The sequence below is a fragment of the Mixophyes fleayi genome, chromosome 1, assembly GCF_038048845.1.
Source record: "Mixophyes fleayi isolate aMixFle1 chromosome 1, aMixFle1.hap1, whole genome shotgun sequence".
In the NCBI taxonomy this organism is placed as follows: Eukaryota; Metazoa; Chordata; class Amphibia; order Anura; family Limnodynastidae; genus Mixophyes; species Mixophyes fleayi.
The window spans coordinates 174,789,979-174,805,673 of record NC_134402.1 but is presented as its reverse complement, the minus strand read 5'-3'; the positions used below and the strand labels follow the sequence as shown (position 1 = coordinate 174,805,673).

At 39.0% G+C, this 15,695-nt stretch overlaps 1 protein-coding gene across 2 annotated transcripts in view; it reads right to left on the bottom strand.

Moving 5' to 3' along the window:
- Positions 1-9,135: 9,135 nt before the first annotated feature.
- The window catches only part of TMEM150C (transmembrane protein 150C), a 147,053-nt gene continuing 140,493 nt past the window's right edge, over positions 9,136-15,695 (bottom strand). For both annotated transcript variants that reach the window (XM_075204548.1, XM_075204549.1), the window contains one exon: positions 9,136-14,740. In XM_075204548.1, the coding sequence (XP_075060649.1) occupies positions 14,523-14,740 (218 nt within the window). In that variant the 3' untranslated portion in view covers positions 9,136-14,522. The remainder of the gene's footprint in view (positions 14,741-15,695) is intronic.

Here is a 15,695-nt window from a genome sequence, read left to right as displayed (position 1 = left end):
GCTGTCTTCAGCCTGGCTGTCACTGTGACAGCCAGGCTGAAGACAGCAGCGAAGACGCCGGGACTGGAGAACAGCGGGCCCCCTGGTATGTGTGTGTGCCGCCGGGCCCCCTGGTGAGCCTGGGCCCGGTACATGGGTACCCCCTGATGGCGGCCCTGTCCGGGTTAATAGTCTTTAGAGAATGATGTGTTTGCTACTCTCGCATAGCTAGAATGGGGAAAAGAAAAGACAGGGATTTGTAGAGATTTTGAGAATGGCAATTTTCAAAGAAACACATCTATGCGATTTTACATCAAATCACAGTTTAATACATCTGCAAGTTTAAACTCCCCGAGAAAATCGCTGGCAGCTTGAAACATTTACCCCCTGGAGTTAGCGTCAGTTTCCTTCCCTCACCCACACTACCCTTCCCTTATACTAATTAACCTTTTCTATCACACACAGGCATATATCTAAGAGGCTCAAGCATACTAGACTCTAATGCAGGGGTCGGCAACCCCCGGCACACGTGGCAGACATGGCACGTGGACAAATTCTGCTTGGCAGGCCAAGCTCTACAGCTGCCTCCCTAAAACAGCTGAAGATGGTCGAAACAGAGCTGCTGTGCATGCGCAACAGCTCTGTTTCAATCATCTTCGGCTGTTTTCCGTGAAGCAGCTCCCGTGGAACAGAAGATCAGCATCTAAGATATGTATGACTGTGAGGGATAACATTAGCTAGGGGCATAACTGTGATGGATAACATTAGCTGGGGACTTAACTGTGAGGGATAACATTAGCTGGGGGCATAACTATGAAGGATAGCTATGAAGGAAAGCGCTACGGAATTTTATGGCGCTATATAAATAAATGTTGATGATGATGATGAAGGATAACATGAACTGGGGCACAACTATGAGGGATGACATGAACTGGGGGCACAACTATGAGGGATAATATGAACTGGGGACACAACTATGAGGGATAATATGACTGGGAGCACAAGTATGTGGCATATTATGAATTGAGGGCACAACTATGTGGTATAAAACTGGGGAGCACAGGTTTGAGGCATATTATGATCTGGGGCCCAACTGCGGCATTACACAGCCCAAAAGGCATCACCAGGTATTCAAAGTGGCCATCTCGGGTGTTGAAAGTGTTCTTCCATTCATCCCCTTCATGAATACGGATCAAATTGTAAGCCATTCAGAGATCTAACTGGGTAAAAATCTGCGTACCTTTTATGCGGTCAAAAAGTTTGATCACGAGGGGAATAGGATACCGATTCTTGACTGTGATGGAATTCAAGCCTCTATAATCAATACACGGACGTAGAGACCCGTCCTTCTTTTTTACAAAGAAGAATCCTGCACCTGCTGGTGAAGTAGAGGGGCGAATAAAGCAGCGCTGGAAATTCTCCTTGACATAGTCAGCCATTGCTTGGGTCTCTGGTATAGCTAGTGGGCACACCCGACCTCTGGGAGGTGTTTTACCCGGTTTGAGATCGATAGGGCAATTCCAGACACGATGAGGAGGCAAAGTCTCGGAGCAGGCTTTATTGAATACATCGTAAAAAGGTGTGAGATGAGGAGGCAGGAGTGTCCCAGAATCAGCAGGATGGGTTGATGTGCCTTGTAAAGGGTTTGACGTGGATAAGACAGCGGGAATGGCAGGAGGATCCCCAAGCCAAGATATGAGAGGAAGTCCAATCGATATGAGGAGAGTGCCGTTGGAGCCAGGGGAGGCCCAGAATAATCGGACTAGTAACCTGGGAGAGGATAAGAAGAGAGATTGTCTCAAAATGCAGAGCACCTACCTTGGAGAGTAATAGCTTTGGTCTGGTGTAGAATATTTCCGTTGGCAATACGATTGCCTTCAATAGCTGTAAAAGTAATGGGCCGAGGTAGAAGTTCAGTAGGTATTAAAAGTTGTTTAAGTAGTGTGGCAGAAATGAAATTCCCTGCTGCTCCAGAATCCAAAAAGGCAGAAGAGTCAAACGAGGTGGAAGGCCCATGGATAGTAACCGGGATGGAGCATGCAGAAGCCTTAAGAGAATTTGGAGAGGATTTTGAGGACCCTAGCCTGACCTCTCAGGAGCAGGTTAGGGCCTGGCATTTCCCTGGCATTTAGGGCAAGAGGCTAAGAGGTGCCCAGACTCGCCACAATAGATGCAGAGGTTATTGAATATTCTCTGTCTTTCATCAGGCGACAATCTGGAACGGCCCAGTTGCATAGGTTCTTCAGGAGGACTGGGTGGCCGGAACCGGGGAGCAAGTTTAATTACAGAACGTCAAGTGGTGTCTTTCTCGGAGGCTCTCTGTCTGAAGCTAATATCCACTCAGTGACAAAGAGAGATTAGAGCGTCAAGAGAAGTAGGCAGCTCTTGGGTGGCAAGAACATCCTTAATATGTTCTGTGAGGCCTTGCCAGAAGGCAGCAATCAGGGCTTTGTTGTTCTATTGAAGTTCCGAAGAAAAAGTACGGAATTGGATAACATGCTGGGAAACAGAATGTGAGCCCTGACGAGGTCTGAGGAGACTTGAGGCCGCAGATGAGACCCGGCCTGGCTCATCAAAGTTCTTCCGGAAGGCTGAAATAAAAGCTTTGCTGTCCTCCTTTTCCCAGAGAGGGGATGCCCAAGCCAATGCTTGTCCAGATAGTAGGGCGATTATATAAGCCACTTTGGCACAATCCGAAGGAAAGTTCTGTGGGAGTAGCTCAAAATGGATTGAGCACTGATTGAGGAACCCCCTGCACAGTTTTGAATCGCCATCAAACTTTTGAAGGGCCAGCAGTCTCAAGGATGAAGCGACTGCAGCCACTATGGGAACTTCTGGAACAGGAGCGCCAGCTTGTGGAGGATGGGGGGCACCGACTAAATTATCCACTTGGGCAATCAATGCTTGAAGGCATTAGAGTAACTGAACCTGAGCGGCGTCTTGTTATTCAACTCTTGCTACCAGATGTTGCAGCATGTCCTTTGCGGAAGGTTCTCAGTCGGGATCCATTTTAGGGCCAGATCTTACTGTCACTGAGTTAGGGTCAGATGACTGCCCATACAGCCGGCTCACGTGATATTACAGAGTCTAACAGTCAGGGAGGTGTTCGCCATGGACTCCCGCAAGGGAGTTTGGAGTTATCTGCTCCCAGACTGCAGGTTGTAGCCCTCTTAGGGGGTGATGAGCGAGGCTGTGTTGAGAACTAAGATAATAACTGAAGATGCCACAGATGAGAAGTAGCTCAATGACTGAGAGACTAAGAGGCAGTTTCCCAGGGCAACGGTAGAGCCAATGTACTGAGACTAAGGAACAGCAGGCGAGTATGCAGGATATACTGGAGACTGGTAGCAATGATCTGCAGGTAGAAGTGCTGGAGACTCAGAGAACAGGTAGCAATAATTAGAGATGAGCGGGCTCGGATATCTGAAATCCGAGCCCACCCGAACGTTGCCGATCCGAGCCGGATCCGAGACAGATCCGGGTATTCCCGCCAATTGCAAAACTGAAACCGAGGCTCTGAGTCATAATCCCGCTGTCGGATCTCGCGATACTCGGATCCTATAAATTCCCCGCTAGCCGCCGCCATCTTCACACGGGCATTGATCAGGGTAGAGGGAGGTTGTGTTAGGTGGTCCTCTGTCCTGCTATATCTCGTGCTGTGCTGTTCAGTTCTGTGCTGTGCTGTGCTGTTCAGTTCTGTGCTGTGCTGTGCTGTGCTGGGGAAATAACAATGCCCTTAGAAGGACACAGCACAGCACAATTTTTTTTTAAAAAGTTATAAAAAAAAAGAAATTAAAAAAAAATATCCAAAAACAATCCTGCAGTATAGGTCCATTGGTACTGCAATATTACAAAGTTCACTGATTCTGCAGAATAGACTGGGAATTAGTGGAAATGATTGTTATTGAATGTTATTGAGGTTAATAATAGCGTAGGAGTGAAAATAAACCCAAAAACTTGATTTTAACACTTTTTATGTTTTTTTCAAAATAAATCCGAATCCAAAACCTTAAATCCGAACCAAAACCTTTCGTCAGGTGTTTTGCGAAACAAATCCGAACCCAAAACCTCAAGCAAATCCGAATCCAAAACACGAGACACCAAAAGTGGCCGGTGCACATGCCTAGCAATAATCTGCAGAGTGTTACCACAGGATAGTGGAGTAGACACAGAGGCTGTGATGATTTGCGGATAGATGTGCTGGAGACTCAGAGAACAGGTAGCAATCATCTGCAGAGCGCGTTACCTCAGAAAAGAGGTAGCAAACAGGAGCCAGGGAACAGGACATTTGAACAGGAGAGTAGACCTGAAGATCTAACTTGGTAGAGAAGCAGGTGCTTTAAATAGACAGAGCTGACAGGCAATTAGCCAATAAAGTAGATGCAGGAAGTATTGAGCAAACCAGGTGTGTGCATACTCGGTTCAGACCAGCAAGTGAATGCAGGAAGAGGGAAACAGGTGAGAACAGCGACCATAATGCAGGTTCAGCTGGTACAATGTGTGACACTGCCCCTTTCGAGACTCAAATCCCTGTGATCGTAAGATTGTATAAATAAACCCTGCCTGAATGACTGTCTGGGAGACAATCCAGAGAGGGTAGGAGTATCTTGATAAAAGGGTGATAGTGCGATAAAAATGGAAAGTTCAGAGATTCTACTCCCTGTGATCGCGGGATTATGTGAAGGACCCTGCCTGCTAGCAATCCGGGGGGCGATCCAGGGAGAGGCGTATTAACGTTTTTTCCAGTGGAAAATGGTGGAACAAGGCGAGACGCCAACGTGCGTTTCACTCTTAAGGCTTTTTCAAGGCAACCCAGGGAACAAAATGACAGCTCTTTTATAGTGTGAAAGGGGAGGACGTATCCCATAGTGACGTCGTATTATTAGACCAATGGCACTCATGATGATGGGTCAAAAACCATTGAATAAACGTAGGATGATGATAAATCATTAACTTGTGCCAGAGGAAGAATTAGTATTTGATACTTTGTCAAAGTTGAAAGATGACAAATATGTGATCTGGATGTTAGTGGGTTATCTTAATTATCATATACTTCTCATATTAAGTAAATGAAAGTAAGAGGAGAAGGTACAATAGAGAGATTTCTCTACATTGTATATATCCCTACAGAAAGGCCATGTAACTATTGTAGTCATTAAGACCACGTGGGATCATACTTCCCATAATAAATATCTTTCTAGTTTCTCTTTTCTGTAGTTCTTTCTGTATATCCCCTCCTTCAATCCCCATGCTAATTTTCTCCATTGAAAAGGCTTGAAGAAATTTGGAATTACTATTATGACAGAGCAAAAAGTGCTTGGCAACCGTGGTAAGAGTCTTAAAGTTTTGTTGATCTCTTACTCCATTCTTGATGTTGTTTAAATGTTCCAGTACGCATTTTTTAAAAGGCCAAGTAGTCATCCCTATATATATCTTCGTACAGGGACAGATTCTCCTCGATTCTCCATATCTTGTCATATTTATCTTTATATGTTTTAGCAAGGACTGTGAAATGACATGCTTTGCAAGTTCCACATTTGTAAAAGCCCTTTGGTTTCTCAAGATTGCTGGTATTCTTTTGGAGATGATTATGAACTAGTCTATCTCTTAGATTTCTTGCTCATCTAATTTTCTTTGAGATCGTTGTCTGATAGTAACACATGCCAGTGTGTTTGAAAGATGGTTCTAAGCTCTTTACGCTGTTGCGTAAAGTTCTGTTACTGTAACCCGTGTGTTTCAATCTTTCAGTCTCTTTTAATGTATGTTGAATTGTCTGAGCAGTTATGTTTGACTCTTAATAGTTCTCCTTTGGGGATCCCTTTAATAACAGGAGGGAAATGTACACTTGTGTGATGTAGAATTGTGTTCATGGATGTCTTTTTTCTATAAATGTTGGTACTCAGTGTGGCCTTTGTGGTTTTATGAATGGTCAAGTCCAAGAAATGTATAGATGTCGTATCAATTTCAGATGTTAATCTAAGGTTCAGATGGTTAGTATTCAAAACTATGGTGAATGCGGGAAAAGGTCAATGTCTCCATCCCATAAGATCAGGATATTGTCGATGTATCTTAGCCACATGACTATTTTGTTAGTAAATTTCTCATTGGTATCTGCAAAGACATATTCCTTTTCCCACCAACCTATACAAAGGGTGGCATAAGTGGGAGCACATGCTGTTCCCCTCGTTTGTATAAAGAAACCTTCATTGAAAACAAAATTATTTTTTGTTAGAATAAACCTTAGAAGTGTCAGGATAAACTCATTCATATCCACATTGGTACCCATATTTAGAAAGTATCGGACAGCATTCAGACCCTGCTCATGATCAATGTTTGTATACAGCGACTCATCATCATAAGACGATTTGTGGACATAATGAGATATCCGGAAAGAAATAGGATTTCTTTTTTAAGATGACTTTCTGGTTTTTGTCAATGTCTTTATCAGTTATTCCACCCACAGAAAAGGTGTTCTGTAATTCCTCAAGTATGGTGCGAGTCTGTTGATCTTCCTCAGTATTCAAAGAAACATTCAGAGAAGGGAATTGATCACTAATATATGTCTGGGATTCATAGAGCTGTTGATTCCCCAAGTTAGCATCTGTAATGTCAAATTTTTCAGATTTTTTAGTATTGAAAAATTTCTTAAGGAGCAGTTTTCTTGAAAAAAAGGGTAAGTCCTTTTTTCCATTTGAAATGGTCCATATTTTGGACCGGTGAAAAGGAAAAGCCTTTACTCAGAAGGCTGATGTGATCGGGTTCGAGATTTTTATCGGATAAATTAATAATTCTTGAACTGGAGTCTAAGTCTTTTGCTATCTCTGACTTCTGTGGTAAGCCCTTTCTTCTTGATTTTCCACTCCTTTTCTCCAATTTCCGATCCCCCTCCGTATTTTCTTGATCCTGTACCGCCTCTGCCTGAGGTCATGGAGCCCCTTCCTAAAAAATATTTTTTGAAAAAGGTCTCTACCAGAGAATGAATTATTAGAGGTTTTACCCTCAGAGGAGTCTACTTCTGAGGTAGAAAAGGATGTATTGGATCTTTTAGGTTTTCGTATGTCCCATTTAAAGACCTGGGGCCTGATTCATTAAGGATCTTAACTGGAGAAACTTCTTATTTCAGCATCCTGGACAAAACCATGTTACAATGCAAGGGGTGCAAAGTAGGATTTTGTCTTGCACATAAGTTAAATACTGACTGTATTTTCATGTAGCACACAAATACTTGATAGCTTATTTGTACACTGAAATTTAAAGTTGATATTTGTGTGCTACATGAAAAAACAGTCAGTATTTAACTTATGTGCAAAACAAAATTCTTGCATTGTAACATGGTTTTGTACAGGAGGCTGAAATAAGAAGTTTCTCAAGTTAAGATCCTTAATGAATCAGGCCCCTGGTTTTGCACATAGTCTTTCTGATCTCTGACAAATTTATTCTTCCTTTTGTCAATAATTTGTTTCTCATATATATCTAACTCAGACTTTAATTTCTCATATGTCTTTTGAAATTGATCAATGTTTTCTTATTCCTTCAATTTTTCTCCTAAGGATGAAATTTTGACAAGGGCACCGATCAATTTTTCAGCACATTGAGTTAGACCGCACTCCCAGTCTTTTTTTAGGTCCTCAAAAAAAAGGTCAAAAGCAGGATATACTTTAGGTCTCACACCACGAGATATTATATTATGACGAGTATAGTTATCAAACATAGTCTTGTTCCAATATATCTTAATTTGTTTTATATAACCAGTTTTAACTCATTTAAGTGGTCCAACCAGCTTTTGCTATTAATATCCTGTCCAATTATATCAGTAAGAAAATTGACCTCCCCTTTGTTAAGTAACTTCTCTTGTCTTGAATGTAAATAACGACAGATACTAAATGTAGACATATTAAAAATTGTCCAACCAAAGAGATTACTTTTAAAAAAATCACAAATAAAGGAAAATATGTATCAAATTGAAAATCTACCTGTGCTGGTTGAATTGGAACATTGATTATTTTTCACCACAATTGATTGCTAAGAAAAGAGAAAAGATCAACTACACCAGGTGTGAATTTGTAGGCACTACCCCTTTATATGTCTTACATGTGTTTTTTAGCTATTGTATTTAGTTATTTTTAGTTATGTCCTCGGTAATGCCACTGAATGTGATGTCATCAGTGATGTCACTCATTGTGATAAAGATAATAGAATGGGCTCCTGTAGGGACTACAGGGAGTCAAGATTGCCAATCTTTATTCAATGTAAAACTGTACCTCATACTTCAATGGATGAGGAGGCAATAGTTGTATACACCTGGAATTCTAATGCCCCGTTCCCTATATTTATGACTATGGTTTGTGCCATTATCTGCCCACTCTGTTGAGATCATCATATTAACTGTTTTAGCATTTTAGACAAAACAACAGTCCATGCATATGGCTGTTTTGTGAGTCACATACAGGGCCGGATTAAGGGAATGGAGGCCGCTGGGCTAAGGGCGCCTCCATTCCCCCGTGAGGCCCCCAATGTGAGCCACCCGCCGCCACCCTCCCGTACCCCGTGAGGGCCCCCCCCCAAGCGCTTACCTTTCACTGTAGTCCTCCGTCCCCGGCGCGCTGTAAGCTCCTTACTGAGGAGATCTCGCGAGAGTTCACTCGCGAGATCTCCTCAGTAAGCAGATTACTGAGCGTCGGGGACGGAGGACTACAGTGACAGTGCTCAGCAGCATTGATCGGGCTGGGGGCGCCCCCGCCCCCGGACCCCTGGATGCCCGAGGCCCCTGGGCTATAGCCCAGTTAGACCTCGGGTTAATCCGGCCCTGGTCACATATAATCCACCAATTTAGTAGATGGTTCTCAACATTGCAGTTGTCAGCTATTTGCTTTTTGCTCTACAATTTATTTGGTAATATGTTCCCCATATATGCTTTCAGTTTTTACCTGTGAACTTTTCTTATGCATTTTATTTCATGTTTTCTTACTCTTACTTATTATATTTACAAGTTAGGTCCCACTGAAGAAAGCATTAATGTTGCATTTAAAAATAGAAATTGAAAGAGTTAAAGTGGTAGGTGACAATTAAGAGGAACACATCAGATTGCCAAGAAATGTGTCTTTATTTTTTTATAACATCAACAGTTATTCAAACTAAAGCATATTATACTGATGTTTGATATTTCAAATGACCTGTTAATGAATATATGAATATAAAATTGACAACACAAATAATACAGTGAACTATAAAAATATATGAAAACAATTATTTTACTTATTTACAACAACATTTTAGGAGGATAAATCATAACAAACACCTATATCTCTAATAATAAAACATACATTTATATGGCATTTTTTATGCTATAGGAAAAATAACAGAATCTGATAATTTGCTATGGATTGCAATACCTTTATTTTTTGCACCAGGTTCCATACATTTCCTCATTTGTGTCTGGCTCAAATTTGGAAACCAATTGAATTAAATTTGTGCAGGCAGTAAGATTCAACTGGTACTTCCTATTATGTTTCATAAGGTAAAATAATATACCCACATGTCCTGTTAATCAGTAATCTGAATTTAACCAAGAACAGTATAACCATACTTGCCTACTCTCCTGGAATTTGCAACATCAGGCCCCATCTCTGCTTCACGTGGATGCAATTTGTGTCATTGCACATCAGAGGGTGGGACTTGATAGTGCAAACAGCATTATCTCAATCCCATTGTGCGATGACACTAATCGGATCATTGCGCAGTGGGGATGAAAATGAAAAAAGGCTCAAAGAAAATATAGTGTATTACAATGTAATATATAACAACTATCATATTTCACAGTTTTATCCATTGAATACAAATGTTCTATACCAAGTGCATTCTGGCCACATGGTGGCGCTAATACTCCTTCCTGCATTGCAACTCTTGCAACATTTACATGGCATATTTCTAATAGAAAAAAATATATGCATAAGCCTAGAAACATGTATTTATTATTTATTTTCTGGTGGTGTTTAATTTGTATTTTAATTAAAAACAAAACTAAAAACTTGAAGTTGTTAGTAAAGCCAAACTTATAAACTTCTTTGCTGCAAGGCATCACCCTGTAAGTCCAGATAGATCTGTACTAAACTGAGACTTCAGCATTCCACAGTTTTGTAGTTTGAAACGTCAGCAAAAATTTTTATTCCTTTCACTGACTATCTTGGGTTTTACTAAAAATATAATCTTGACAGTATGTGGAATTTGATAAGTTTGCTGACAATATCTGACACCACAAAGATTGACTTGAGGCAATAGACAAGAACGAGAGGCCTCTTTCCAAGGTACTGGGGGTTATTTACTAATACCAGAACTGTGGAGTGTGGATTGGCAATGCAAAAGCTGCTTCTTCACATTTAACAGTATTTTCGAAAAAACACTTAATTGGGTGGTCTAAAGGTGTCAGTAGGCAGTAATTAAAGATAACATATTTTACTTTTGCCGACTTGCTCATAACTGTCATGGTGCAACAATCATCAAAATGTCTGCGCTGACTGCGCAGATGAACATCATAAAGCAGAATTGGGTTTGTTCCAATGTATGTGCATAGTGGGCAAGCAAGAGCAATATCATGCACAGAAAAAAATCATTGAAAACATCATTACATTTACGCAACTTTCATAGTTAACAAATGACCCCCCTAAAATCTGTTATTTGTATACTGTTTGCTTATATCTGACATAACTAAATGGAATGATGATTAATGGCACACCAAACCAAAATTTGAAAATAAATGTATTCTGCAAAACTTATCAGTTAATTTTGAATTAAGCTCTGTTTTATAGTGAAAACATTAAGGTTGTCAAAGTAAGATTTTTACTTCAACTTCCATTGAAAGTCAAAAGATCTATGGTGATTTGAATAAAAATGGATGTAGTTATTATGGGCCGTCTAAACTAAAACAATAAACAAAAATGTTATTTTATAGTTGTTAAAAAGACATTTGGTCTATATTTTATCTATTGCGAAAAGGGGAAACTATCATTCACTTTTCAAATGGTGCATGTTGTAGAGATCTCACTACACATAAATCTAACCATACCTGCATTTCATTACTTAACGCTAATACAACAAAAAGTTTGTGTAATACCTACATGTTATCTGCAGGCACCATTGTTGATATTGCTTAAATAGAGGAAAGTTGGACACTACGGGTAAATAACACCAAAATATGTGGTTATGCAACATATTTTATTCTGCGCAAATGTGCCTAATTATTTGCTTCATGCATAATAAGGGCCATGCTCACATTGTGCTTGTTGTTACTACAAAAATGATCTATGTGACCTTATGTAGGACATCAGTTCTGTACTTATTACATGTGTCACTATCGTACATTTGAATGTCTTTATTACATTTGCAGAACTACGCCTAGAAATGCACTGCTCTGTATAAAGTGTGACTGGAAGGTACAAAGGAAGCTGCATTGAACGCATACACCGTAAAAAAGTACTTTTGCACCGGAACAAAGCAGCAGCAAATGACATTTGTGTTGCATGGCTTAAACTTCTCTCTAAGTAGCGACAGTATCAAATATACCATAATATGCCCATATCTGCCAAAATGCATCATTTTCCAGGGACATTCCTGATATTTGATGGCTGAAATGGCAAGGCCTGGTCTCAAACTGGATGTGGTTCAGGCAGATTTTGACTGAATGGTTAGATTACATTGTGAGCCTTGTCCTTTATTTCTAAGCAGGAATGTTTGCAGGTATGTACGCACAGTAAGAAGATGCACAAAGAAATACATATAATGAAAAGAGGCATTTCTTCAAGTAAAAGTAAAATGAACAGTTTGAATAATATTAAACTCAACACATTGCTGGCATATTGTGCATTTTAAGTAGAAGATAGATAGATAGATAGATAGATATGTGTGTATTCTGAATAATTCCTGAATTCATCATGCGTAAGGCATAGGGACTACCGTTAATATACACTAATGAATGATATGCTAATATTATATATTGCACTGTTGTGTGCAGTTGGTAATGATTGTGCAGGTATATTACACAGATTAAAGGTGGATTTGCAATGCATGAATTGAAGAAAAAGCCATTATACCTAAATCATAACTCCATATAACTTGTTAGAGCCATATCATAACTTTAAAGCTCATTCATGGACCACAAAAAATGCGGACTATTTGTTTATTTGCACCAGTGCACCTATATTTAGGGCTGTTTTAAGGTGCACCTCCACTTCCTAGCCCTTGGAACTGCCACGGTAACATCAATCGCAACCAAGTTTTGATTTACATGGTAGAATGATTGAAAATGTCACCTTAAAGTCCAGTCTAAAACAACTTTAGGACTGAACCCTTCGTTCTAGGTTCTTCGTTTTTTAGCTAGATTTAGCGTAATTTATTTTTTAAGGTAAATCATGAGTGAGGGGGATATTGGGGCTATGTTTATTACATGTGTTAATTTTGTGTGTTTGAATGCTTTATTACAATGTTCAATGTGCGCCTATTAATGCTCCTATATAAAGAGAGCATAGAAGGTGCTAAAGGCTTCTCATTGAGAGTATAGAACAAGGCCCAATCTCTGCTACCTCAGAGGTGATCGCTGAGGATGCTTATGTTACTGCCTACAAGCAGGGAATGCCCCCTTGATACACCTTCACCATCCCTTTATCTCTTTTATGTAATCTCTTCCAGCATAATCTTATTTGTGCACGTGGGTGCGAAGGTAGGCAAGCCCCTGACCAACCCAACCCTGATGGTGCAAACATTTTCACTGATATATGCGGCCATCTTGAACCGCAAATTCATCCCATAGATTGTAAGCTTGCGAGCAAGGCCTTCTTACCTCTCTGTCTGTCTGTATAACCCAGTATTTTTTTATTACTATGTATCTTCCCAACTATAAAGCACTATGGAACTTGCTGGTGCTATATAAATGATGATGATGATGATGATGATGATATACTTACTGGTGAAAATGGGTGCACTTGGGCAAAAGTAGGCCCGTAAGTCACAAAACATAATTTGCACGTTTATAAATGAGCCTTATTACGCAGTAACTTAATATGGCTGCTGTGTTATTTTATGATTATATTTTTATGTTTACATTTTCAATATATTCTATTCATATCCTACTAATAATGAGAAAAATAACATAACATAGAATATATAGTTATTTTACAAAACAACATGGAAAAAAGCTATAAAATAAAAGAAGCTATTCTGCTAATATTTGCTCCAGTTTGATACATGCCTTTTACAAAAAGAAAGTTATATGCCAAACAAACTTGCTGTAGCTGTAATAAAACACCAAATATACTCACTTGGAAATAAAACAAATTCACAGTTTGGTTTAAAACTAAAATAGAACAAAAGAGAAATATATGTACTTAAATGTATAAACATAAACATTACTGCCAATTATGGATAAAAGAGATAGTGATCTTTGGATACAAAAATACCTCTATAAATATAAACTTTTTTTTTATATCATCTGCTTGTATATTTTTTTTATGTTTTTGTGCCATGTTAACCAGACACATTGCATGTTTATTTAGGGGATGGATATATATATTGATGACAAAATGGCCATGACCAGGTAACAAAACAAGAATTTTTAGTAAATGTAAATCATCTGAATGTTTTGGTTGCTGTTACCATCTACAAGTAGCCATTAGTACAGTGTTTTCAGCACAGCTAAAATAGTAATCATTTGTATTTGTGATTTAAAAGAAAGAAAGAATTAGTCTATAGAATACTGGAAAAGGCATGCAAATATTCACATTGCTGAGGGTAGCCCACTGTTTTCATTTACATTTCAAGGTTTTAAATTTAGCTGCATAAGGTGCATACATGTAGATTTTTATAAATACATGCTTTTGCAAATCTATAAGTGCTTGGTCAAAGCTGCCATATTAGTAGTAAAATCAACAATAGCACCATCACCACCCGAAGTGAGGCGTGCACAACACATTAAAATATCTGATATTTTGACAATGTATCATTTTTGCTATTCTTATGTGTTCTTTTCAATATAGGGAACTTTTTTTCTAAACTGCTAATTTTCCTTTAAAAGAGTAATCACAATTTTAAACAAACAATGAAAAGAATTCCATTAGTGTTTAATAAAAACCAATGCCTATTGAAGCTGTGAGATATGAATTAATTAGGGTTATGCCAGTATCATATCATATTGAATCACACCCATGTCTGTGTAGTTCTGTGCAGGGTAAAATAACCTATATATTTGCACATGTATTAATCTGTGCAAAAATGCAGCAATGCTTTGGATAGTGTTAGAATATTGGGCCGATAAGCACATATAGCACGTCAGTCCTTAACTTTTTTAACATATAATACAAGAGGCAAGAAATTTTACCAGCCCCCCTATAAAAAATCCTAGTTTGAAAAAGAACACTGGTGTAACACTGAAACCAAGTTTTACATATGGATTGTCCTTTGTAGTAGTTTTCCATGTTTTCACATTTAATTGAAGTTGTAGAAACAATGTTTCAGTTCATATTTTCCATGCACATGGCTAGTTTTGTGGGTCCATGTTACAACTGATCTGTTTGGTACTCTGACATGTCGGACATATTTTCAGACATGCTGTGGAAGATCTCCTGGTGCTCCTGGTTCTCAACGCAAATGATTTCAAATCTGCAGTGTCTGAACTCCACGGCCAAAGTGCCAAAAAATGCTACAAAGCACATAACTAGCACCCATTGAACTCTTGGTGCATAAATGTAAAACTTATTCCACTCCAAGACGAAATCTGTGCAAAGTAGATGTAAAGAAAATGGCAAATACGGTATACAATATTATGAAAGCAATGTTACATTTTTAGCTTATGAAATTATTGCAGGACACAGTTTCCTTAGAAAACCAAAGCATTCTGGAGATTAAAACTTACGTCAATATTCTGTTCTCAATTATTCTCTGTACTTTTGAATTTCATTATATACTAGAACAGTTGAGAAATAATGTAAACCTTATGCTATCATTGGCTTACAGCATTTGTCTCCAGAGTTGAGAAAAATTGCGGCAAAATTTTGCATGGATGGAGTTTTGCAGCAGAACAGGCCAATATGCAGAGGTGTGAAGTGTCAGTGATACAATCTCCACATTCGCTTTTGCTTTGTCGCTCTGCACTTTATTTGTATAATTTATACTCTAAGGACAGAGCTGGGACGACATTCTGCTTTGCGGTACGGTTGGGGTACCACTGCTGGTAAAACATGACAAATGTTGCAGGCAAATGCAAATGAGATCAGTATTTCAACAGTTTTGTTAATATCTAAGAGACATGAACCTTATTTTTTCTCCTAGAAGATACGACCAGTACATCAAAGAGAGGAAAATAACAAATATATTAATTACTCAGAAACAACAAAGCTATGCATATTATGATATTCATTCGGCTGCTTTTTATTAAACATTGTAATTCAGTGTAGAAACAATAATAGCCTAAAAGGGAAATTGCAAATAATTTATAGAATGCCATGGGCATATTCACACTTATCTGCTGTTAATGTGTTTTTCATGAATTAGATAACCCAACAAAACCTATTGTGTCAAATGGTGTAGTTCACACCTCTGCATATTAATATCTTAATGCTGCATTGAAGGTCTTAAATGTGGCTTGACCTATTTCCCACACAGTAAATATATACTTGGAACTAGAGGGGTGCACAAAAAAATCATGAATAGCTCATGTACAGAATTTCTAC